The sequence below is a fragment of the Trichomycterus rosablanca genome, chromosome 1 (assembly GCF_030014385.1).
Source record: "Trichomycterus rosablanca isolate fTriRos1 chromosome 1, fTriRos1.hap1, whole genome shotgun sequence".
NCBI classification, from domain to species: Eukaryota; Metazoa; Chordata; class Actinopteri; order Siluriformes; family Trichomycteridae; genus Trichomycterus; species Trichomycterus rosablanca.
In genome coordinates, this window is record NC_085988.1 from 4,028,874 (window position 1) to 4,053,899 (window position 25,026).

At 41.7% G+C, this 25,026-nt stretch overlaps 1 pseudogene and 2 gene segments (V, D, J or C); 1 reads left to right on the forward strand and 2 right to left on the reverse strand.

Annotated features, from left to right (window-relative positions):
• LOC134316941 (zinc finger protein 850-like) overlaps nucleotides 1–25,026 on the reverse strand; it is a 1,214,164-nt pseudogene that overhangs the window by 498,043 nt on the left and 691,095 nt on the right.
• Nucleotides 4,345–18,143, reverse strand: LOC134317519 (Ig kappa chain V region Mem5-like). The segment is given in 4 exon segments: nucleotides 4,345–4,792; nucleotides 6,026–6,060; nucleotides 17,598–17,895; nucleotides 18,002–18,143. Coding segments are annotated over 4 exon segments (705 nt in total).
• LOC134317477 (Ig kappa chain V region Mem5-like) lies at nucleotides 6,210–19,976 on the forward strand. The segment is given in 4 exon segments: nucleotides 6,210–6,335; nucleotides 6,442–6,736; nucleotides 18,231–18,265; nucleotides 19,523–19,976. Coding segments are annotated over 4 exon segments (702 nt in total).

Below are 25,026 nucleotides of genomic sequence, written 5' to 3' on the forward strand. Positions count from 1 at the left end.
AATAAAAACTCAGTTGGGTCACTTTTGACCCAGGTTGTGCATCAAAGGGTTAAGGATGTTGTTGATGGGGGTCACCTCTGTGGCCTGTGGTCCATCAATCAGGACATGCGTAATAGTGGCCTGCCCTAATTCAAAAATATGCTTGGCAATGAGGAATCTGTCTGGGTGCGATATTTGTTGTTTACTGATGGCTTGGTAGAGTTCATTTATTGCCTCGCTTCTGATTTTTTTTTCTTCTGTTTTTGCCATGGGAGGGATGTAAACAGCGACGAGCAGAATTGATGCAAACTCCCTCGGAAGATAGAAGGGTCGGCACTTTATAATAATAAACTCCGCCAGTGGAGAACAGTGTTTATCCAGAATGGCTTATCCAGAATGGCAGAATCTTGTGAGTGACATCGTCATAGCACTGTACCCTTGCATGCGTAGGCATAAAACACACTTTAGAAACAAAATACACTTTTAGAAACAAAACACAGAGAAAGAGAGGCCACTGCGTCCGAACCAACCATTTCTATGTTACCTCCCACATATCACACCCAAGCATCAAACTTCTAGAATGAAGCACATTGTACTGTGACCACTAACACCAATTCTGACACAGACAGGAAGAATCTAAGATAAGATTTCAGTGGATTCATTGGTCTTAAGGAACCACATATTCAATGTAAAAAGTTTTGTTTGTCTGATTTGTTGTCCAGTTGTATGGTTAAAAAAAGAGGTTCACCACTGTTCCATAATTTTTTTGGATAATGGCTCTCACTCTGGTTAACTGGAGTCCTTTTTCCAGACCTTATTAATTTTTATGATTTTAGGGCGGCACGGTGGCTTAGTGGGTAGCACTGTTGCCTCACAACAAGAAGGTCCTGGTTTCGATCCCCAGGTGGGGTGGTCCGGGTCCGTTCTGTGTGGAGTTTGCATGTTCTCCCCGTGTCCGCGTGGGTTTCCTCCCACAGTCCAAAAAACATGCCACCAGGCTAATTGGAAACACTGAATTGTCCTATAGATACCTAGCTGCTAGATGCACAAAGCCAGTGCGTTGTAGTGCCGGTCCAAAGCCCGGATAAAAATAGGGAGGGTCGTGTCAGGAAGGGCATCCGGCGTAAAAATTGTGCCAAATCGATGCGCGGATCGTGATCCGCCGAGAGCCGACCCCGCAACCGAACTGGACAAAGGCCAAGGAAAAGAAGAAGAAGAAGACTAATTTTTATGATTTTGATTTTCAGATATGTATTTGAAGATCTTTAAAATGTTACATCATCCTGTGTTTGAGACCTTCTACCCTGCTTCACACACAGGTTCTAGTTACAGTGCCTTGCAAAAGTATTCAGCCCCCTTGAACTTTTCAACCTTTTGCCACATTTCAGGCTTCAAACATAACGATATGAAATTGTAATTTTTTGTGAAGAATCAACAACAAGTGGGACACAATCGTGAAGTGGAACGAAACTTATTGGATATTGTAAACTTTTTTTAGAAATAAAAAACTGAAAAGTGGGGCGTGCAATATTATTCAGCCCCCTTGTGTTAATACTTTGTAGCGCCACCTTTTGCTGCGATTACAGCTGCAAGTCGCTTGGGGTATGTCTCTATTAGTTTTGCACATCGAGAGACAGAAATTTTTGCCCATTCTTCCTTGCAAAACAGCTCGAGCTCAGTGAGGTTGGATGGAGAGCATTTGTGAACAGCAGTTTTCAGCTCTTTCCACAGATTCTCGATGGGATTCAGGTCTGGACTTTGACTTGGCCATTTTAACACCTGGATACGTTTATTTGTGAACCATTCCATTGTAGATTTTGCTTTATGTTTTGGATCATTGTCTTGTTGGAAGATAAATCACCGTCCCAGTCTCAGGTCTTTTGCAGACTGCAACAGGTTTTCTTCCAGAATGGTCCTGTATTTGGCTCCATCCATCTTCCCATCAATTTTAACCATCTTCCCTGTCCCTGCTGAAGAAAAGCAGGCCCAAACCATGATGCTGCCACCACCATGTTTGACAGTGGGGATGGTGTGTTCAGGGTGATGAGCTGTGTTGCTTTTACGCCAAACATAACATTTTGCATTGTGGCCAAAAAGTTCGATTTTGGTTTCATCTGACCAGAGCACCTTCTTCCACATGTTTGGTGTGTCTCCCAGGTGACTTTTTATAGATATCTTTGAGAAATGGCTTTCTTCTTGCCACTCTTCCATAAAGGCCAGATTTGTGCAGTGTACGACTGATTGTTGTCCTATGGACAGAGTCTCCCACCTCAGCTGTAGATCTCTGCAGTTCATTCAGAGTGATCATGGGCCTCTTGGCTGCATCTCTGATCAGTCTTCTCCTTGTTTGAGCTGAAAGTTTAGAGGGATGGCCGGGTCTTGGTAGATTTGCAGTGGTCTGATACTCCTTCCATTTCAATATGATCGCTTGCACAGTGCTCCTTGAGATGTTTAAAGCTTGGGAAATCTTTTTGTATCCAAATCCGGCTTTAAACTTCTCCACAACAGTATCTCGGACCTGCCTGGTGTGTTCCTTGGTCTTCATGATGCTCTCTGCGCTTTAAACAGAACTCTGAGACTATCACAGAGCAGGTGCATTTATACGGAGACTTGATTACACACAGGTGGATTCTATTTATCACCATCAGTCATTTAGGTCAACATTGGATCATTCAGAGATCCTCACTGAACTTCTGGAGTGAGTTTGCTGCACTGAAAGTAAAGGGGCTGAATAATATTGCACGCCCCACTTTTTAGTTTTTTATTTCTAAAAAAAGTTTAAAATATCCAATAAATTTCGTTCCACTTCACGATTGTGTCCCACTTGTTGTTGATTCTTTATGTTTGAAGCCTGAAATGTGGCAAAAGGTTGAAAAGTTCAAGGGGGCTGAATACTTTTGCAAGGCACTGTAAGTCATGTTTAGATTAAACAGGTCTGGCAGTGAACGTGTCTGAGTGTGGCTAAAAAAATTAAACCCAGTTGACAACTGAAAACTGGTTTATTTAGTAGCAAAGGGGGCAGTTACTTGTTCACACAGTGATTATAGGTCTTGAATAAATCTTTATCTTCATTAAATAAAATGATCATTTAGAATCTGCATTTTGTGTTTACTATTGTTGTATCTTATTACACAAATTTGCAAAAAAAAAGAAAACAGAAGAAATTTGGAAGAGGGCAAATACCTTTTTCTTAGCCGTGTATGTTGCTGACACCTGAACTAGGAAATAACTAGAAAGGGTGTTCACATATTTTTGGTAATATAGTGTTGTGTTGCTAGAACAAAACTAGTATCAAGAAAAATCTAAACTTAACTGAAAACAATCTCAAAACAGAACAATAAGCTTTCAGGAATCAGTAATGAGGACAAGGAATGAGATTCTATATTGCTCTGCTCCCAGACCGTTATTCTGGGAATTGTTGATAACATCTCGTTTATTGTTCACCTTATTGTTTACCTCTAGATGTTCAGTCCTTAAAACTGTTTTAGATGCATCAGATGTGTTAAAAAAAATATTCCAATTTCAACTGATGTAGCATAAAAAATAAACAACTAATATATATGTTCACATTAAAAACACACATTTACTATATATACTTTATCTGTGTTATATTGACTTGTGACTTGACTGTATTTTGTAACTTGTGAACATCTCTGCTGTGATGGGTGTGTGGGAGACATTGAGTTAATGCCTGAATCTTCAGAATTGATGTCCAACAAATGTATGTGGAGGTGTCTACATACTTCTGACAATGTTTAACCACGCTAAACCTTTATCAAATAAATCAGTTCTTGTTGAACATCAGGGCCTGACAAATGTCTTTTAGCTGATTTGACAGAAATGTTAAAAATTAAACTCTTTTTGTGGAAAACCTTTCCAGAAGAGTGGAGACTGTTATTCCCTCTCTATACTGATGACTGTGATTTTAAAATACATTGTCCTGCATGGTCATGATCAGGTGTTCACATACTTTTGGTCATGTAGTATATTTTTAGTTTTTCTTCATGTAAATCTTCCATGTGATTTAGCTGGAAGTTCTATGACCACAAAGTGACAGTATTACATCTATGAGTGAAATTCAAAGATTTTATCATTCTAATAAAACCACAGACAAAAATGAATAAAGATCAAAGACTTTGGGGTTGGTGAAAGTGAGATTTGCATGAAGACGGCTGAGTGATCTGCTTTCTCCCAGAATAGAGCAGCACTTTCACCAGATGTTCAACTTCCTTCATCCAAACTCACTGAAGCACAACACACAGCACTGAATCTCCAGCTAAAGATCTTCTCTCCTAACACTCATCATGATGATGAACTAGAAGAAAAGACCAGACAATGTCCAAAATCAAGCTTTATTTCAGCACAGCAAAACTACAGGAAGAGCAACAGGACACTGAACAGAGGAAAGACAGAAATGCAGCATTGTGTAGAACTGAAACTCCATTGTAGAAGCATGTGGAAGTGTCTCCATGTTCAGTTCTATCTGGGAGCTGCTAGCCTTCACACTGGTTCTTTCTGAATACGACGGGATGATCGACGCCACCGTGAGAGACCTTACAGCCAAACTCCTCCCCCTTTTCCCACTGTGCTTTGCTGAGGGTCAGGGTGCTGCCACGCCTCCAACTGCCCCCTTTCAGTTCTTCTGCTCCGGTCACCACCCCGTCCTCCAGCACTGTGCCGTCCACCGTCCAGCTCACCAGCGCCCCCTGTGGAGAGTAACCAGACAGCAGGCAGAGCAGCGAGGCCGATCCCTCAGACAGCTGCAGAGAGGAGGGAGGGAGCAGAGACACGGACGGCTTCACCGTGGGACCGGCTGTACAGGAGAAACAGAACAAAAAGTCCCATTTAGAAACGTTTCCACATCATTTCCTCCTTACTGCTTATTAAGCATCCAGACTGGAAACCTTCATCTGTGTTCAATCATCAATGCAGTGCTGCTGCACACTGTTCTCACATCACTGCAGTTCAGTAGAAACATCTGCAAGCTTCTGTCAGCACATATTCAATATCAACTCTAATTACTTTAGCATTCAACACCAGATGTACAGTCATGTGAAAAAGTTAGGACACCCCAAATGGATATTTGAGCTTAATTTGAACAGTACTAAGAAACTGAGATTATATAATTAAACAAAGAAAACTGAAAAAATAATTTTGAACACAATCTGTAAAATGTAATGAACAAAAATGAAAATTTGTGAGAAAAAAGTTAGGACACCCCCACATTTATTACTACTTAAATGTCCAAAATTAGAATCAGGTCACCACATTAGCTGTAATGATTAGACCATTGTTAGAGAACACTGGAGTTTTATTTAAAGCTCAGACGTTAGTTTGGTTTGCTCTTGATTATTGAAGTGAGTGGTATCACCATGGTGAGATCTAAAGAGTTCTCTGAGGTCTTCAGAAAGAAGCTTGTAGATGCATATGAGTCTGGGAAGGAATTTAAAAAGATCTCAGAACAATTAGAAAATAATTACAAGTGGAGAACATTTAACAACTTTGCAGCAGCAGGGTCTGTCAAGCTCTCCATTATATAACCCATGATGAATTGTTCACTGTATCAGAGGGTGCTTGAGGAAATAAGGGGGAAATAAACAGCTATTAGGACATACGGTGTCCTAACTTTTTCCTCACAATCAGTTTCCATTTTTGTTTAATACGTTTTAAAAGTAATTTTTAACATTTAATGAAGCTGAAATGTTCATTATGTTTAAATATGTTCAAAAAGACAAAGGTTCTCATGGGGTGTCCTAACTTTTTCACATGACTGTAGCTGATTACAGAAATATTCATTGTTTAGCACAAACACACAGCAGCATTCGTCTGGATTTTACATCAGCACCAGTCACTCGTACCAGTTTACACCAAACTTCATCAACCAGAGACCAACTTTATATTTACCATCAAAAACACCTGCGCATTTTTTTAGTCTTTAATATTCATATAATGTTCGTCAATAGACACAATTACTAAATATTAGTTACTGTATATTTACTGTTATTAATTTAAATATTTGTAATGTAGAATAAATAAAACTACTTACTGTTTACAATGAGTTTGGTTCCTCCACCAAAAGTGTAGCACAGTGATACATTCCAATGAAGCCGTCGTACAAAAACCTCTGTTCCACTCCAGTGATTCCACACACACACACACACACACACACACACACACACACACACACACACACACACACACACACACACACACACACACACAACACACACACACACACACTATAAGAGCTGTAGTTCTGATCAGACTGGGTTCAGGACTTTCAGAGTCACTGAGACGCAGCACAATGATGAAGGTTCTGATTCTACTGCTGAATACACTCGGCCTCCTCACTCAACGTGAGATTCACTGTTTATTTACTATCTTCATATCAGTCCTCCAACATCAGCGCTCACCATCACCGTCTCTTTATCACCTTCAACTTTTCTCTCTTCTTCTCTTTAGAGTCGTTTGGAGAAATCATCATGACTCAGGCTCCAGGATCTCACTCGGTTTCTCCAGGACAAACTGTTACTATCAACTGCAGAGCCAGTGAGTACATTGGCAACAACATTCAGTGGTACCTGCAGAAACCTGGAGAAGCTCCTAAACTCCTGATCTATGCTGCATCTAGTCGTCAGTCTGGGATTCCTGGACGTTTTAGTGGAAGTGGATCTGGTACAGAATTTACTCTAAAAATCACTGGAGTCCAGGCTGAAGATGCAGGAGATTATTACTGTCAGCAGGGTTATGACTATCCCTTCACACTGTGTTATTTACTGGTACAAAAACCTCCCTCAGCTGTAGAGGAAGTTCTCTGAAACACACACTGATCTGAGAACATCTGCAGAGCTGCTAAAGCTGCACTCCACTGAACATCATCATCTACAAAGCACTACAGTACTGAGCATGTTCCTCTCTTTGTGTTGTGGTGAAACCATCATGACATGTTATGTACATTCAGATAGATGTGATTAAAGTGAATGTAAAATACACTATAGGGCCAAAGGTATGTGGACACCTGAGCATGTGCTTGTTGGACATCCCAGTCCAAATCCATGTTCCCATAAAACCCTCCCCCTACTTTGCAGTTCTAACAGTCTTCACTTATCTAGAAAGTTTTACACAAGACATCAGGTTCTGATGCTGGACATGAAAACCTGCCTCACAATTGATGTTTCAATTCAGCCCAAAGGTTTTCAACAGGGTTTAGATCAGGACACTAGAGTTCCTTATCATATCACGTCTTTATGGACCTTGTTTTTGTGCACAGGAACATAGTCATGCTCAAACAGGAAGGGTCCTTCCCTAAACTGTTGCCACAAAGCTATGAGCATATAATTTATATTACTGGTTTTATACACCTGTTTGCAATGAGTGTGGCTGAAACACATGAACCTAATAATTAGGAGGGGTGTCCACATACTTTTGGTCATATAGTGTTCGGTCTGATCAATTCAAGTATCAGTTCATACAAACAATAAAATGTGCTGAGAACGATTCATCACTTAGATCAAATCTCCTGATTGGTCATTTCATGATTGAATCGATTCCTTTCTACCTCGTAAATCACTGAACACGTAACACTGTGCATAATTACAGATGAGATACAGTCAGTAACAGTATACCTACAATGTGAACATATGGTAGATTCACCTAATAGTGGATATGAGGAGGAGGATCTTCATCTACACTCTCTGTACTCTGAAAATAAAAGCTGATCATCATTTGATGTGGTTTTAAACATAACCAGTTCTCACCAATATAAAATGAGAGCTGATGATCAGATGATCATGAGGATTCTACAGAATATTTAAGATGAAATACTGACTGGTTCCAGTTTCTGCTGTTGATGGTTTAAATGGTCTGTTTGTTCCACAGACCAGCATCTCAGTTCCAGCTCAGTTCAGCTAAACCTTGTAACTCTTTCTGATCATTTATTACAACTTTTATATAAAACTATCATCTGTCTTTATTTAGATCATATGGAGTATTTTAAATTATGTGGACACCCCTCCTTAATACTGAGTACATGAGTGCAGGTCACAATTACTATAGTAAATAAAGGGAGAATAAGAGACAGTACAGGAGATACTTCCATATGTAGCAGCTGATTGTTCTTTCACCATAAGGTGGCAGTATTGCATCTCTGAGTGACACATTCACACTGTTCCACTCCAGTGATTCTACACACACACACACACACACACACACACTACATGCTTCAGTGCTCTGTCAGTGTTTAAAGCTCTGTGAGTTTAACACTTCATGACTGAGAGCTGCTGACCAGCATCTTCACCCACATCAACCATGACCTTCATCTCCATCTTCATCTGCACACTGGCTCTCTGCACTCAAGGTAACACGATGCTTTATGTTCTACTGGTGAGGAGGCTCTGCCATGTGGAGAAGATCCACTAGATGAACTTCAAACTCCACATGGTTCTTCATGTAGTGAACGTCTTTATTCTTCTTATTGTTTTCAGGATCCAGAGGTCAGGTGACTGTGACTCAGAGTCCTGCAGTAAAACATGTTGATCCAGGAGCTTCAGTCACCATCAACTGTAAATCCAGTCCTGTTGTTAATCGAGATAGTGATGGAGATGATTGGTTACACTGGTATCAGCAGAAACCTGGAGAAGCTCCTAAACTCCTGATTAGATATGCAAAGAAGTTACACTCAGGTATTCCAGATCGTTTCAGTGGCAGTGGATCTGGATCTGACTTCACTCTGACCATCAGTAGAATTGAGACTGGAGATGCAGGAGATTATTACTGTCAGAGTGCACATTATATCAGCAGTAGCTGGATCTTCACACAGTGTTATATGGTGGTACAAAAACCTGGGTGAGTGGAAGTGTACAGTAACTGCACTGCTGCAGCTGGGACCGACTGCAGGTGCTGAGGGGGAGGATGTGATACAGTACAATCATTCACTCTGTACAGGAAACACCTCACTCACTCACTACTTCTCCTAAATACAAGCTTTATTATTATTAACATAATAACAACCACTTCATCCTGATCAGGGCCACAGTGGTGTAAAACTGGTGTAGATCACAGACACATTTACTTGCTTAGCCAATTCCGCCTTAGCGTTGCAGAAGAGAATATCTGAGAACACAGAGAAAGCTTACATAAGTATCACCATCAAGAGGTGAGAATTGAACCCAGGTCTCCACACTACTAGCTGCACCACCATACAGCTTCTATAATGCCATACTAAACATTATGGTGAAACGAGGAAGGAACAACCTTTTATTATTTATTTAGCTCATGTTTATTAAATATGTTCCAACACTGAGAGGACTTGAGTTTAGAAGAACTCTTAAAAGAGAATTGAACTGACAGCAAGTTCCAAGATGAAGCAGTAAACCAGAAGATGGTTCAGTTTAATCATACTGCATACTATAGTACACACTACTATAGGATTAGTATGCAGTATATACTGGGGCAGTAGGACATTTTGAACAGAGCTGCTGGCTTTGGTTGGGATTGGGGGCGGGTCTGGAGGTGGTAACTCCTGCATTGATTGGTGCACCTTCATACCAAACCAATAGGATTGAACTTCACCTTATTACAGCTAACAATCAGCAGCTGGAGCTCATCTAGTAGAAACTACTTTATCTCCATGTGCTGTTTGCTTCAGTTGTTTTGTGACTCGCTGGTGAATTGAGGAGTTACAAGTTACAACCACATTAAAAAAAGAACCCCCAAAAAAATATATGACTTATTTTTATTTGTTTTAAACTTGTGATTTTGTTGTTTCTCTCTCAGAAGCTGGTTTATGATGCTAGTTTTGGTCTCTACAGAGTTAGTAGTTTGGAGGTTTTGCTCAGATGTGAATAACATGAATCTTTATAGATTTAGTGCTGATTATTCTGAGCCTAAAATCTCATGAGTAAATAAGGAGGTTTAGTATGTTCTCCACCATTTGCTTCATTATTGTGTGTACTGGTTTTACTGGTTGTGTTGGAGCTGAGGCACAACTGCTAAAAACTAAATCTTACATTATCAGCTCTATTCTTTCATATTTGTGAAGTGTTGCATGATCACACAATCTTCTTCTTCCCTAACACATTACACCTGCTAACAACAGTAATGCTAGTAATGCTCATTTGAAAACAAAATAATTTAGTGTTTTTATGACTGATGTTTGGATGAAAAGTATCAAGTGTAAAAAATCTCCATCCATTTAGCTTTAAACTCGTCCTTTTCTTTGGACATCATGGTTTCAACACTGTAAAATTTATGGATGGTGGTACTCACCTGTGTACTGCTGAGTTGTGTGTATTCAGAATCAGAATCAGAATACTTAATTGATCCCCGAGAGGAAATTTCAGATGTTACAGTTGCTCAGATTGTATATATGTATTAAGAATATATTAAAAGGTAAGAATATATTAAAAAGTAGAGTAAAGTAAAAACTTAAAATAAAGTGGCAAACCGCTCTTAAAATACACTTAAAACCCTCTTAAAATAAAGTGGCAGATGCAGTGGTGACATACAGGGGTTGGACAATGAAACTGAAACACCTGTCATTTTAGTGTGGGAGGTTTCATGGCTAAATTGGACCAGTCTGGTGGCCAATCTTCATTAATTGCACATTGCACCAGTAAGAGCAGAGTGTGAAGGTTCAATTAGCAGGGTAAGAGCACAGTTTTGCTCAAAATATTGCAATGCACACAACATTATGGGTGACATACCAGAGTTCAAAAGAGGACAAATTGTTGGTGCACGTTGTTGGGACGAATCTTTTTCTCGAGAGGCCCTGAAGAAGCAGTCAGTGAATCCAGAAAGTACTCTTCAAAAACACTTTATTAAGTGTAAGAAATGATCTGTGAATATAAGTCAGAGCTAAGCCGATCGGCGCTCCTTTCTCCTGCAATCTAGAAAAACAACAGCCAAAGAAAGAGAGAGACAGCGTCTGAGCGCGCCGTTCTTTTAAACTAGTCTAGGCTCCTCCTCCGCCGCTGCTGTTGGAGCCAATGAAATGTGCTAAAGAGCACAGGCTCCGCCTCCCCCCCCCCTCGGCAGGGACCCTACCAAGGGAGCATGGTAGGAGCCATTTTGAACAAAGGGCCATGCGGCATGAATGTCGTAAAACTTTAAAAATGCCGTAAAACTTCCCATATTGAATTTATGTTTAATAATGATGTTATGTTCCAAAAATCCTAACAATGTCTTGCTGGCGCATCTGTGACCAAGACAGCAAGTCTTTGTGATGTATCAAGAGCCACGGTATCCAGGGTAATGTCAGCATACCACCAAGAAGGACAAACCACATCCAACAGGATTAACTGTGGACGCAAGAGGAAGCTGTCTGAAAGGGATGTTCGGGTGCTAACCCGGATTGTATCCAAAAAACATAAAACCACGGCTGCCCAAATCACGGCAGAATTAAATGTGCACCTCAACTCTCCTGTTTCCACCAGAACTGTCCGTCGGGAGCTCCACAGGGTCAATATACACGGCCGGGCTGCTATAGCCAAACCTTTGGTCACTCGTGCCAATGCCAAACGTCGGTTTCAATGGTGCAAGGAGCGCAAATCTTGGGCTGTGGACAATGTGAAACATGTATTGTTCTCTGATGAGTCCACCTTTACTGTTTTCCCCACATCCGGGAGAGTTACGGTGTGGAGAAGCCCCAAAGAAGCGTACCACCCAGACTGTTGCATGCCCAGAGTGAAGCATGGGGGTGGATCAGTGATGGTTTGGGCTGCCATATCATGGCATTCCCTTGGCCCAATACTTGTGCTAGATGGGCGCGTCACTGCCAAGGACTACCGAACCATTCTGGAGGACCATGTGCATCCAATGGTGGTGCCGTGTATCAGGATGACAATGCACCAATACACCCAGCAAGACTGGTGAAAGATTGGTTTGATGAACATGAAAGTGAAGTTGAACTCTCCCATGGCCTGCACAGTCACCAGATCTAAATATTATTGAGCCACTTTGGGGTGTTTTGGAGAAGCGAGTCAGGAAACGTTTTCCTCCACCAGCATCACGTAGTGACCTGGCCACTATCCTGCAAGAAGAATGGCTTAAAATCCCTCTGACCACTGTGCAGGACTTGTGTATGTCATTTCCAAGACGAATTGACGCTGTATTGGCCGCAAAAGGAGGCCCTACACCATACTAATAAATTATTGTGGTCTAAAACCAGGTGTTTCAGTTTCATTGTCCAACCCCTGTATATTGCACTATTTATGATACAACTATCATATTGCACGTATTATAAGGTCTATTACTTAAGTGAGGAGTTGTAAAGTTTGATGGCCACAGGTAGGAATGATCTCCTGTGGCGCTCCGTGGTGCTTTTGGGTGGAATGAGTCTTTGACTGAACGTGCTTCTGTGTCTTTCCAGTGTGTTGTACAGCGGGTGAGAGGTATTGTCCATAATGGACTTCAGCTTAGACAGCATCCTCCTCTCTGACACTGTCGTCAGCGAGTCCAGCTCCACACCCACCACATCACTGGCCTTACAGATCAGTTTGTTCAGTCTGTTGGCATCGGCCACCTTCAGCCTGCTGCCCCAGCATGCAACTGCATAAAGGATAGCACTCACACCACTTTGTCACATTAAGCTGTAGATGGTTCAGCTCGCACCATGTGACAAAGTCCTTCACCGTAGCCCTGTACTCGTCCTCATCACCCTTGCTGATACATCCAACTATCGCTGAGTCATCAGAAAATTTCTGAAGGTGGCAGGTCTCAGTCCGATAGCTGAAGTCCGTGGTGTAGAGGGTGAAGAGGAAGGGAGAGAGAACAGTTCCCTGTGGTGCTCCGGTGTTGCTGATCACTCTGTCCGACACACCGTGCTGCAGGTGCACGTACTGAGGTCTGCCGGTCAGGTAGTCTGTAATCCAGGACACGAGGGGGGTGTCCACCTGCATCGCTGTCAGCTTCTCACCCAGAAGAGCCGGATGAATTGTGTTGAATGCACTGGAGAAGTCAAAAAACATGATCCTCACCGTGCTGGCTGGCTTGTCCAGGTGAGTATAGACTCGGTCAAGCAGGTAGATGATGGCGTCCTCAACTCCCAGACGTGGCAGGTAGGCGAACTGGAGTGGGTCTAGAAGTGGCTGGACTATGGGTCGGAGCTGGTCCAGGACTAGCCTCTCCATGGTCTTCATGATGTGGGACGTCAGTTCTACTGGTCTGTAGTCCTTGACGTCACTAGGGCGCGGCGTCTTCGGAATAGATGCAGGACGTTTTCCACAACACGATGCAGGACGTTTTCCACAACACGGGGACACGCTGGAGACTCAGGCACATGTTGAAGACATACTGCAGGACTCCACACAGCTGGTTGGCGCAGGCTTTAAGGACCTTGGGGGGGACCCCATCGGGGCCAGCAGCCTTGTTTGTGTGGAGTCTATTCAGCTGGCTCCTCACCTGGTCAGCAGTGATGTACACAGTAGGGGAGATTTGTGATGGGGGGTTGGAGGTGTGAGCTGGGCTATCACAGGAGGGGGGCAGACAATCAAGGATTGGAGGGAGGGTGAGTGGGGTGGGCTGCAGGGGACCGATAGCAGTGTAGTCGGGACGGGGGAGGGCAGGGCCTGCAGTGTCAAACCTGTTAAAGAACAGATTTAGTTTGTTGGCCCTGTCTTCACTGCCCTCTACTTCTCTGCTGTCGGTGGACCTGAAACCAGTGATGGTCCTCATTCCACTCCAAACCTCTCTCATGTTGTTCTGCTGGAGTTTACACTCCAGCTTTCTCTTGTAATTGTCTTTACCCTCTCTAATTGTGGTCTTTAGCTTCCCCTGGATCGTTCTCACCTCCTCTTTGTCTCCAGTTCTAAATGCCCTCTTCTTGTCGTTAAGGAGGGATTTAATGTCCTTCGTTACCCATGGTTTGTTGTTTGGGTAACACTTTACAGTCCTGGTTGGGACAATGGAGTCCACACAGAAATTTATGTAGTCTGTTATGCACTCATTGAGCCCGTCGATGTCCTCTCCGTGCGGCTCACAGAGTGCCTGCCAGTCTGTGGTCTCAAAACAGTCCTGCAGTACCTCATGAGTCCCCTCTGACCATCTCCTCACTGTCCGTGTGGTCACAGGTCGGCTCTTAACAATGGGCACATAACAGGGGCTGAGATGTACCAGGTTGTGGTCAGATCTACCCAGAGGGGGGAGGGGGAAGCAGCTGTATGCATCTTTAACATTGCAGTACAGCAGATCCAGTGTTCGCTCCTCTCTGATGGGACAGTCCACATACTGAGTAAAGTGTGGTAGTGCCTTCGTCATAGTGACGTGGTTAAAGTCACCTGAAATGGCTATGAAGGAATTCGGGTGTTGGGTTTGGAGACGTGCTATAGATGAATGTATAGCATCACAGGCTGATGTCGGGTTTGCCGAGGGGGGAATATAAACAGCCACCATTATGACGTGCGAGAACTCCCTCGGTAAATAATATGGTCTGAGTCCTACAGTAAGCAGTTCAAAATCGGGGCAACAGTCTGAAAACCATCAATGTAAACAATGTTATCCGGGATGTCCTGGTGTAGCCATGTCTCCGTAAAGCACATTAAACTACATTCCCGGTACTCCCGTTGACTCCTGGTTAGTGCTCCCATAACAACGGAGGGGACGCGCGGTTTATATGCTTTTTTTCTCCATAATTCGCCGTCGTCTCGCTCTCGCTTTAGCTGTGCGTTGGTTCATTCCTCCTCTGCATCCCCTGTGTGTTCGTCTCCATAATTCTGCCGGGATGTTTGTTGTAATGTCCGCTATGCCGGCCGGCTTCAACGCGATCAGCTGTTCGCGGCTGTATACGAAACGGACATGTTGCTGCGCCGCGGTGAGTGAAAAAAGTATTTTCACAACGAAAAAATAAACCAAAACTCTCTCTACTAGCATGATTCGAGAGGGCACAGCTTCACAAAGTTACTAACTAAAAGTATAAAAACTTAAATTAAGTATAAATAGAGATAATAAAGTAACAGCGACTGTAAACAATGAGCAACTGTAACGGGCTGCACTCGCGCATGCTCCCAGGAAAGTACTATACCAGTATTATACCAGGCAAAATAATATTGACTGGAACTATAGTGTGCAACATCAGAACTGGTTTTACAGTTGATGGTGACTGAAGCTCCTGGATCAACATGTTTTACTGCAGGACTCTGAGTCACAGTCACCTGACCTCTGGATCCTGAAAACAATAAGAAGAATAAAGAGGTTCACTACATGAAGAACCATGTGGAGTTTGAAGTTCATCTAGTGGATCTTCTCCACATCTAAGTGATGAATCGTTCTCAGCACATTTTATTGTTTGTATGAACTGATACTTGAATTGATCAGACCGAACACTATATGACCAAAAGTATGTGGACACCCCTCCTAATTATAAAGTTCATGTGTTTCAGCCACACTCATTGCAAACAGGTGTATAAAACCAGTTATATAAATTATATGGTTATAGCTTTGTGGCAACAGTTTAGGGAAGGCCTCTTTCTGTTTGAGCCTGACTATGTCCCTGTGCACAAAGCAAGGTCCATAAAGACGTGATATGATAAAGGAACTCTAGTGTCCTGATCTAAACCCTATTAAACACCTTTGGACTGAATTGAAACATCAACTGTGAGGCAGGTTTTCATGTCCAGCATCAGGACCTGACGTCTTGTGGAAAACTTTCCAGAAGCGTGAAGGCTGTTAGAACTGCAAAGTAGGGGGAGGGCAGGCACATGATCAAGTATCCACATACTTTTGGCCCTATAGTGTATTTTACATTCACTGTAATCACATCTATCTGAATGTACAGAACATGTCATGATGGTTTCATTCATATAATCTCTTCTAGCACTGCTGCTTCATCTCAAACCTTCATTCTACTAGTGAGATGTTCCATGTGCTGATGAGAATCCCTGTTCCACAGTGAGGAGAGCACCACAAAGAGAGGAACATGCTCAGTACTGTAGTGCTTTGTAGATGATGATGTTCAGTGGAGTGCAGCTTTAGCAGCTCTGCAGATCTTCTCAGATCAGTGTGTGTTTCAGAGAACTTCCTCTACAGCTGAGGGAGGTTTTTGTACCAGTAAATAACACTGTGTGAGTGGAAGGCTGTTACTCTGCTGACAGTAATAATCTCCTGCATCTTCAGCCTGGACTCCAATGATTTTTAGAGTAAATTCTGTACCAGATCCACTTCCACTAAAACGTTCAGGAATCCAAGACTGACGAGTAGTTGCACTATAGATGAGGAGTTTAGGAGCTTCTCCAGGTTTCTGCAGGTACCAGCCGTGTTCGTTGCCAATGTGCTGACTGGCTCTGCAGTTGATGGTAACAGTTTGTCCTGGAGGAACCGAGTGAGATCCTGGAGTCTGAGTCATGATGATTTCTCCAAACGACTCTAAAGAGAAGAAGAGAGAAAAGTTGAAGGTGATAAAGAGACGGTGATGGTGAGCGCTGATGTTGGAGGACTGATATGAAGATAGTAAATAAACAGTGAATCTCACGTTGAGTGAGGAGGCCGAGTGTATTCAGCAGTAGAATCAGAACCTTCATCATTGTGCTGCGTCTCAGTGACTCTGAAAGTCCTGAACCCAGTCTGATCAGAACTACAGCTCTTATAGTGTGTGTGTGTGTGTGTGTGTGTGTGTGTGTGTGTGTGTGTGTGTGTGTGTGTGTGTGATCACTGGAGTGGAACAGTGTGAATGTGTCACTCAGAGATGCAATACTGCCACCTTATGGTCAAAGAACAATCAGCTGGTACATATGGAGTATGAAAGGAATCGATTCAATCATGAAACGACCAATCAGGAGATTTGATCTAAGTGATGAATCGTTCTCAGCACATTTTATTGTTTGTATGAACTGATACTTGAATTGATCAGACCGAACACTATATGACCAAAAGTATGTGGACACCCCTCCTAATTATTTGGTTCATGTGTTTCAGCCACACTTGTTGCAAACAGGTGTATAAAACCAGTTATATAAATTATATGGTTATAGCTTTGTGGCAACAGTTTAGGGAAGGCTCTTTCCTGTTTGAGCATGACTATGTTCCTGTGCACAAAGCAAGGTCCATAAAGACGTGATATGATGAGGAACTCTAGTGTACTAATCTAAACCCTATTGAACATCTTTGGACTGAATTGAAACATCAATTGTGAGGCAGGTTTTCATGTCCAGCATCAGAACCTGACATCCTGTGGAAAACTTTCTAGATGAGTGAAGACTGTTAGAACTGCAAACTAGGGGGAGTGTTTTCTGGGAACATGGACTTGGATGTCCAACAAGCACATGTTCAGGTGTCCACATACTTTTGGCCCTATAGTGTATTTTACATTCACTGTAATCACATCTATCTGAATGTACAGAACATGTCATGATGGTTTCATTCATATCATCTCTTCTAGCACTGCTGCTTCATCTCAAACCTTCATTCTACTAGTGAGATGTTCCATGTGCTGATGAGAATCCCTGTTCCACAGTGAGGAGAACACCACAAAGAGAGGAACATGCTCAGTACTGTAGTGCTTTGTAGATGATGATGTTCAGTGGAGTGCAGCTTTAGCAGCTCTGCAGATGATCTCAGATCAGTGTGTGTTTCAGAGAACTTCCTCTACAGCTGAGGGAGGTTTTTGTACCAGTAAATAACACTGTGTGATGGGAGCGCTGCTACCCTGCTGACAGTAATAATCTCCTGCATCTTCAGCCTGGACTCCAGTGATTTTTAGAGTAAATTCTGTACCAGATCCACTTCCACTAAAACGTCCAGGAATCCCAGACTGACGAGTAGTTGCAGCATAGATCAGGAGATTAGGAGCTTCTCCAGGTTTCTGCTGGTACCAGTGGTTGTAGCTGCCAATGCCCTGACTGGCTCTGCAGTTGATGGTAACAGTTTGTCCTGGAGAAACCGAGTGAGATCCTGGAGTCTGAGTCATGATGATTTCTCCAAACGACTCTAAAGAGAAGAAGAGAGAAAAGTTGAAGGTGATAAAGAGACGGTGATGGTGAGCGCTGATGTTGGAGGACTGATATGAAGATAGTAAATAAACAGTGAATCTCACGTTGAGTGAGGAGGCCGAGTGTATTCAGCAGTAGAATCAGAACCTTCATCATTGTGCTGCGTCTCAGTGACTCTGAAGGTCCTGAACCCAGTCTGATCAGAACTACAGCTCTTATAGTGTGTGTGTGTGTGTGTGTGTGTGTGTGTGTGTGTGTGTGCGTGTGTGTGTTGAATCACTGGAGTGGAACAGAGGTTTTTGTACGACGGCTTCATTGGAATGTATCACTGTGCTACACTTTTGGTGGAGGAACCAAACTCAGCGTCAGTAAGTAGTTTTATTTCTTCTACATTAAATTTTTTTTTTTTTTTTAATATCATTTATTAATTTTCATATAAACAAGAGAAAAAATAAGTATTAATAACAATAAATAAACAGTAACTGAATATTTAACCTTAAATAAATACTGTGGTACCTTGTAACTCGACGTCCCCTAAACTTGAAATCTTTGAAACTTGACGCCCTTCGTGGAGAAATTTGTACCTTTAAACTCGACTTTTAGCTTAAACTGGAACTGTGTGGGACTGTCGCTTTGTTCACATTAATGCTGTCCGTGATCATGATAATGCTTTGCTATCATTGCAAAAGGAAAGTGCACAATAAACAGCAGCACCGAGACCCAGATCAACCAGAGAGCAGCATAAAATCATAACTGCTGCTTACCTGAGCTTCTCTTCTTCACATTGAGGCCAAATCTACATCAGTGTGTTGTTACATCAGGGATTTAATCCACTTGTTTTTCTTCTTGGAGACTTTTGGAGACCAACATGGACTCTTTTTACTTCTATAACTCCAGATCAGAATTAGTTAGAAGCTAAAAATGTAATATGGTGATTGTAAACAACATTTGCTACAGGAATAAATTGTTGGTAATGGAATATAATATTATAATATTATTTTTAATATATATAATAAAATATTCAAATAATGAAATATATGCAGTTCCACAGAACCATGAAACACATTAACAGGTTTCACAAACATCCTTATGGGAAAAATACCTTGAAACTCAGTGCCACGCCCAGAACCAAATAATGTTAAGTTAAGGTACCACTGTATATACAATTACTAAATATTCAACCTTTACTAAATACTTACAGTTTCTGAATATTAAAGACTGAATAAATGTGCAGGTGTTTTTGATGGTAAATATAAAGCTGGTCTCTGGTTGATGAAGTCTGGTGTAAACTGGTACGAGTGACTGGTGCTGATGTAAAATCCAGACGAATGCTGCTGTGTGTTTGTGCTAAACAATGAATATTTCTGTAATCAGCTACATCTGGATGTGCTGCAGTCAGTTGTGTTGAATGCTAAAGTAATAAGAGTTGATATTGAATATGTGCTAACAGAGGCTTGCAGATGTTTCTACTGAACTGCAGTGATGTGAGAACAGTGTGCAGCAGCACTGCATTGATGATTGAACACAGATGAAGGTTTCCAGTCTGGATGCTTAATAAGCAGTAAGGAGGAAATGATGTGGAAACGTTTCTAAATGGGACTTTTTGTTCTGTTTCTCCTGTACAGCCGGTCCCACGGTGAAGCCGTCCGTGTCTCTGCTCCCTCCCTCCTCTCTGCAGCTGTCTGAGGGATCGGCCTCGCTGCTCTGCCTGCTGTCTGGTTACTCTCCACAGGGGGCGCTGGTGAGCTGGACGGTGGACGGCAGAGTGCTGGAGGACGGGGTGGTGACCGGAGCAGAAGAACTGAAAGAGGGCAGTTGGAGGCGTGGCAGCACCCTGACCCTCAGCAAAGCACAGTGGGAAAAGGGGGAGGAGTTTGGCTGTAAGGTCTCTCACGGTGGCGTCGATCATCCCGTCGTATTCAGAAAGAACCAGTGTGAAGGCTAGCAGCTCCCAGATAGAACTGAACATGGAGACACTTCCACATGCTTCTACAATGGAGTTTTAGTTCTACACAATGCTGCATTTCTGTCTTTCCTCTGTTCAGTGTCCTGTTGCTCTTCCTGTAGTTTTGCTGTGCTGAAATAAAGCTTGATTTTGGACATTGTCTGGTCTTTTCTTCTAGTTCATCATCATGATGAGTGTTAGGAGAGAAGATCTTTAGCTGGAGATTCAGTGCTGTGTGTTGTGCTTCAGTGAGTTTGGATGAAGGAAGTTGAACATCTGGTGAAAGTGCTGCTCTATTCTGGGAGAAAGCAGATCACTCAGCCGTCTTCATGCAAATCTCACTTTCACCCCCATGTTCTCTCACTTTAGTTTCTACTCATTATAATTAGCTGATTTTGGGTGTTTGTTGGGGGTCTGGTTACACTCTTAAAATTTAATGCTGCACCTTCAACTGCTGCATTTTCTTGAGACTTTAAACCAAACTGAAAATGCTGATCTTCGATAAATAAACTTTTATTCATGCCCCCACAGCTAAATGATTATTTGTGATAAGGTGGATAATGAGTATTAGGTGAAATACCAACTTATCCATAAACTTTTGATCACCTGTCCTTTTTCTCTTATTTCAGTGTTGCAACAGAGGTCCTTATTTTAGCAATACTTAACCACAGTACCTGTTTAAACAAGTTTCATGTCCCCTTCGATCCTAACAACCCCAGCACCATAACCATTAACTTTGCTCTAGGTTATGTTTCTAAATAATTCTCTTTGTGCCCTACAATTAAAATTCAATTTGCCTGGACACTGGCTCACATTCTCACTTAGACACCAACTATATAAGCTCATTCTTTTCATATAATTAACTAGAAGTTTTACTCTAACTATGTGTGATGAGTTTCTTTCAGTGTGCACACTTGTCAGGGACAGTTTCTCTCATATTCAACAAATGACACGGGAGTAGAAGATCTGAGCAGCAGGTTTTTTTTTTTTTTTTTTTTTTTTTTTTTTTTTTTTTTTAAACTTAATGTTCTAACAAATGGTGGAGAATGCGGGCAATTCGGTCCAGGTTAGTAATTCAATTTCAGAGTCAGATTTGAAAAATATTTTGGACTTCTTGCCCTCACCTAAGATATCTATGGCTTTTCGGGATAGTTTGAGAACTTTAACTTTACATTTTAATTTGACAGGTGCTGATTACAGAACCATTCTTTTAAATTGTTTTAATAATTCCATCACTGAAACTGACCTTGTGCTGGAAATTCCCACTTGACCTCGTGATTACGATCTTCCATATCATTATTCTGTTAACACTTCTGTGCCTTCTCATTCTGTTGCTTCTTCTACACATGGTACACCCACGAATGGGCAAAACATTATTAGAAGATTGGAGCAAGTTCTTAGTGGACCACGTTCACAACATTATAATGCTAATTCAGGACCTGAAGGAAGCCCTGCACGGGATCCTGCTGTTCCTCTTACATCTCATACGCAATTTGTTTTTGATTGGCATATGGCCTTAAATGTCCATGCTTTTTACAAGGAACTTCTGCACTTCCTAAATTGTAGGAACAGTAAATCTGCTGATTTATCTATTTCTTCTACAACCCCAAATCAGAAAAAAGTTGGGACAGTAGGGAAAATGCAAATAATAAAAAAAACAGATTTTCTTAAATTTACTTTGACTTTTGTTTGATTGCAGACAGGATGAACCTGAGATATTTCATGTTTTTTCTGGGCAACTTAATTTCATTTATTAATAAACATACATTCCTGCATTTCAGACCTGCAACACATTCCAAAAAAAGTTGGGACAGTAAAGCATTTACCACTTTGTAATGTTGTCATTCCTTTTCACCAAACTTACAACATGTTTTGGCACAGAGGAGACCAAGTGATTTAGTGTTTCAGCTTTTATTTTGTCTCTTTCTTCCTGCAAACACGTCTTATTATGTGCAACAGTACAGGGTCGTCATTGTGGCATTTTTTATTTCGAAATTCTCCACATATTCTCTATTGGGGACAGGTCAGGACTGCAGGCAGACATGGACTGTACTCTCACCTTTCCTCTTTATGCTGTATAACGCTGTATAATTTCAAGTACAGGTCTGAGTTCTGTCATCTACAAACGTTGTCAGATGACTCAGCAGTGGTTGACCACTTTGTCTCATAGTCTAGGAAAAACCACCTTCTCTTAAATGTGGCCAAGATGAAGGAGATGGTTTGAAAACTCTCTTTATCCTAAAGGAAGAGGTAGAGGTAGTGGAGGGCTACAGATATCTGGGTGTTCATCTTGACGACAGACTGAACTAGAAGTGTAACACAGAGGCTGTCTACAGAAAGAGCCAGAGCAGACTTTATTTTCTATGGAAACTCAGGTCTTTCACTGTCTGCAACAAAATGTTTCATCAGTCTGTTTAAGAAAGTGCAATTTTCTAAACAGCATCAGAGCCAACGACTCAGAGAAGCTGAACAAGCTTATAAGGAAAGCTGGCTCTGTTCTGGGATTTGCTCTGGAGACTCTAGAGCTAGTTGTTGAGCTAAGTATCTTGCACAAGCTGATCAGTAAAATGGACAACACCTCACACCCAATACACGACCTGCTGATTAAACAGCAAAATACTTTCAGTGAGAGACTCAACCAACTCCACTGTAATAAAGAGAGATACACGAGGTCATTTCTGCCCACTGCTATTTTAATCTATAATTACTCTCACTGGTGCAAGAAGAGGACAGAGAGCTCATAGTACCCATGAAACAATCAATCCTCAAATGGTGCTATTTGATATGCAAATTTACACATGGTACTGTTTTATTTGTACAGCGCACTATTGCACACATGCAGTCTATAAGAACAAAATCTAAAGGTGTAGTTTATATTCTTATATTTTGACATTTTTAGATTTAGGTTTTGGCACCTTTGTACTAATGAACATGTATTTGGACTGGGATTTTGAAAAAGAACATGGTCAGGTGTCCTGTTCCACAGTGAGGAGAACACCACAAAGAGAGGAACATGCTCAGTACTGTAGTGCTTTGTAGATGATGATGTTCAGTGGAGTGCAGCTTTAGCAGCTCTGCAGATGTTCTCAGATCAGTGTGTGTTTCAGAGAACTTCCTCTACAGCTGAGGGAGGTTTTTGTACCAGTAAATAACACTGTGTGAAGGGAAGGCTGTTACTCTGCTGACAGTAATAATCTCCTGCATCTTCAGCCTGAACTCCAGTGATTTTTAGAGTAAATTCTGTACCAGAGTAACTTCCACTAAAACGTTCAGGAATCCCAGACTGACGATTAGTTGCGTAATAGATCAGGAGTTTAGGAGCTTCTCCAGGTTTCTGCTGGTACCAGTGGAGGTTGTTGCTAATGCCCTGACTGGCTCTGCAGTTGATGGTAACAGTTTGTCCTGGAGAAACCGAGTGAGATCCTGGAGTCTGAGTCATGATGATTTCTCCAAACGACTCTAAAGAGAAGAAGAGAGAAAAGTTGAAGGTGATAAAGAGACGGTGATGGTGAGCGCTGATGTTGGAGGACTGATATGAAGATAGTAAATAAACAGTGAATCTCACGTTGAGTGAGGAGGCCGAGTGTATTCAGCAGTAGAATCAGAACCTTCATCATTGTGCTGCGTCTCAGTGACTCTGAAAGTCCTGAACCCAGTCTGATCAGAACTACAGCTCTTATAGTGTGTGTGTGTGTGTGTGTGTGTGTGTGTGTGTGTGTGTGTGTGTGTGGAATCACTGGAGTGGAACAGAGGTTTTTGTACGACGGCTTTATTGGAATGTATCACTGTGCTACACTTTTGGTGGAGGAACCAAACTCAGTGTAAAAAGTAAGTAGTTTTATTTCTTCTAAACTAAAAACATTTTTAAATTACTAATAACAATAAATATACATTAACTGTAATATTTAGTAATTGTGTACGTCTATTGATGGCTGAATATTAAAGACTGAATAAATGTGCAGGTGTTTTTGATGGTAAATATAAAACTGGTCTCTGGTTGATGAAGTTTGGTGTAAACTGGTACGAGTGACAATGAATATTTCTGTAATCAGCTACAGTCATGTGAAAAAGTTAGGACACCTCATGAGAACTTTTGTCTTTTTGAACATATTTAAACAAAATGAACATTTCAGCTTCATTAAATGTTAAAAATTACTTTTAAACACAAGCTGTAAAACGCAATGAACAAAAACGGAAATTGATTGTGAGTAAAAAGTTAGGACACCCTCTGTTTTAATAGCTGGTATTTCCCCCTTTGGCTGAAATAATCTCAGTTAGATGTTTCCTATAACCATCTACCATCTGACATCGACTGGGAGAAAGATTTTCTCTCTTCTCCATGCAGAATTTCATCAGCTGTGTGAGGTTTGAGGGGTTTCTTGCATGCACAGCCCGTTTTAAATCGCCCGACAGCATCTCAATAGGATTAAGATCTGGGCTTTAACTTGGCCATTCCAGAACTCTCCATTTCTTACTTTTGATTCGTTCCTTGGTGGATTTACTGGAAAGTTTTGGGTCGTTGTCATGTTGCATGGTCCACCTCCACTTAAGCTTTAGTTTTTGGACAGATGGTCTTACATTTTCCTCAAGCACCCTCTGATACAGTAAATAATTCATCGTGGTTTATATAATGGAGAGCTTGCCAGGCCCTGCTGCTGCAAAGCAGCCCCAAACCATGACATTCCCACCTCCATGCTCCACAGTTGATATGAGGTTCTTTGGCACAAACCAAACACAGTATTTCAACACAACATATCTTCTGTTACTGTGCCCAAATAATTTAACTTTGGATTCATCTGTCCAAAGCACATTATTCCAGAAGTCCTGGTCTTTGACTCGGTGTTTCTCTGTTAAACTTTAGTTGCCCTGATGTTTTTTTTTTGACAGCAAGGGTTTCCTTCTTGCTCACCTCCCATAAAAATCAAAGTGTGTGTCTCTTTCTGATGGTAGGTGCATGAACCTTGACATCAGCTGTGGCAGGAGCTACCTGTAGGTCCTGTGACAACATTGTAGGATTATTGGAGACTTCTTGACACATCTTGCGGTCTGCTCTTGAGCTAGATTAGCTAGGATGGACTGACCTTGCCATGTTGGCGGTTGTTTTAAAGGTTCACTACTTGTAATTATTTTCTAATTGCTTTGAGATCTTTTTAAATCCCTTCAAGATCTCAGAGAGCTCTTTAT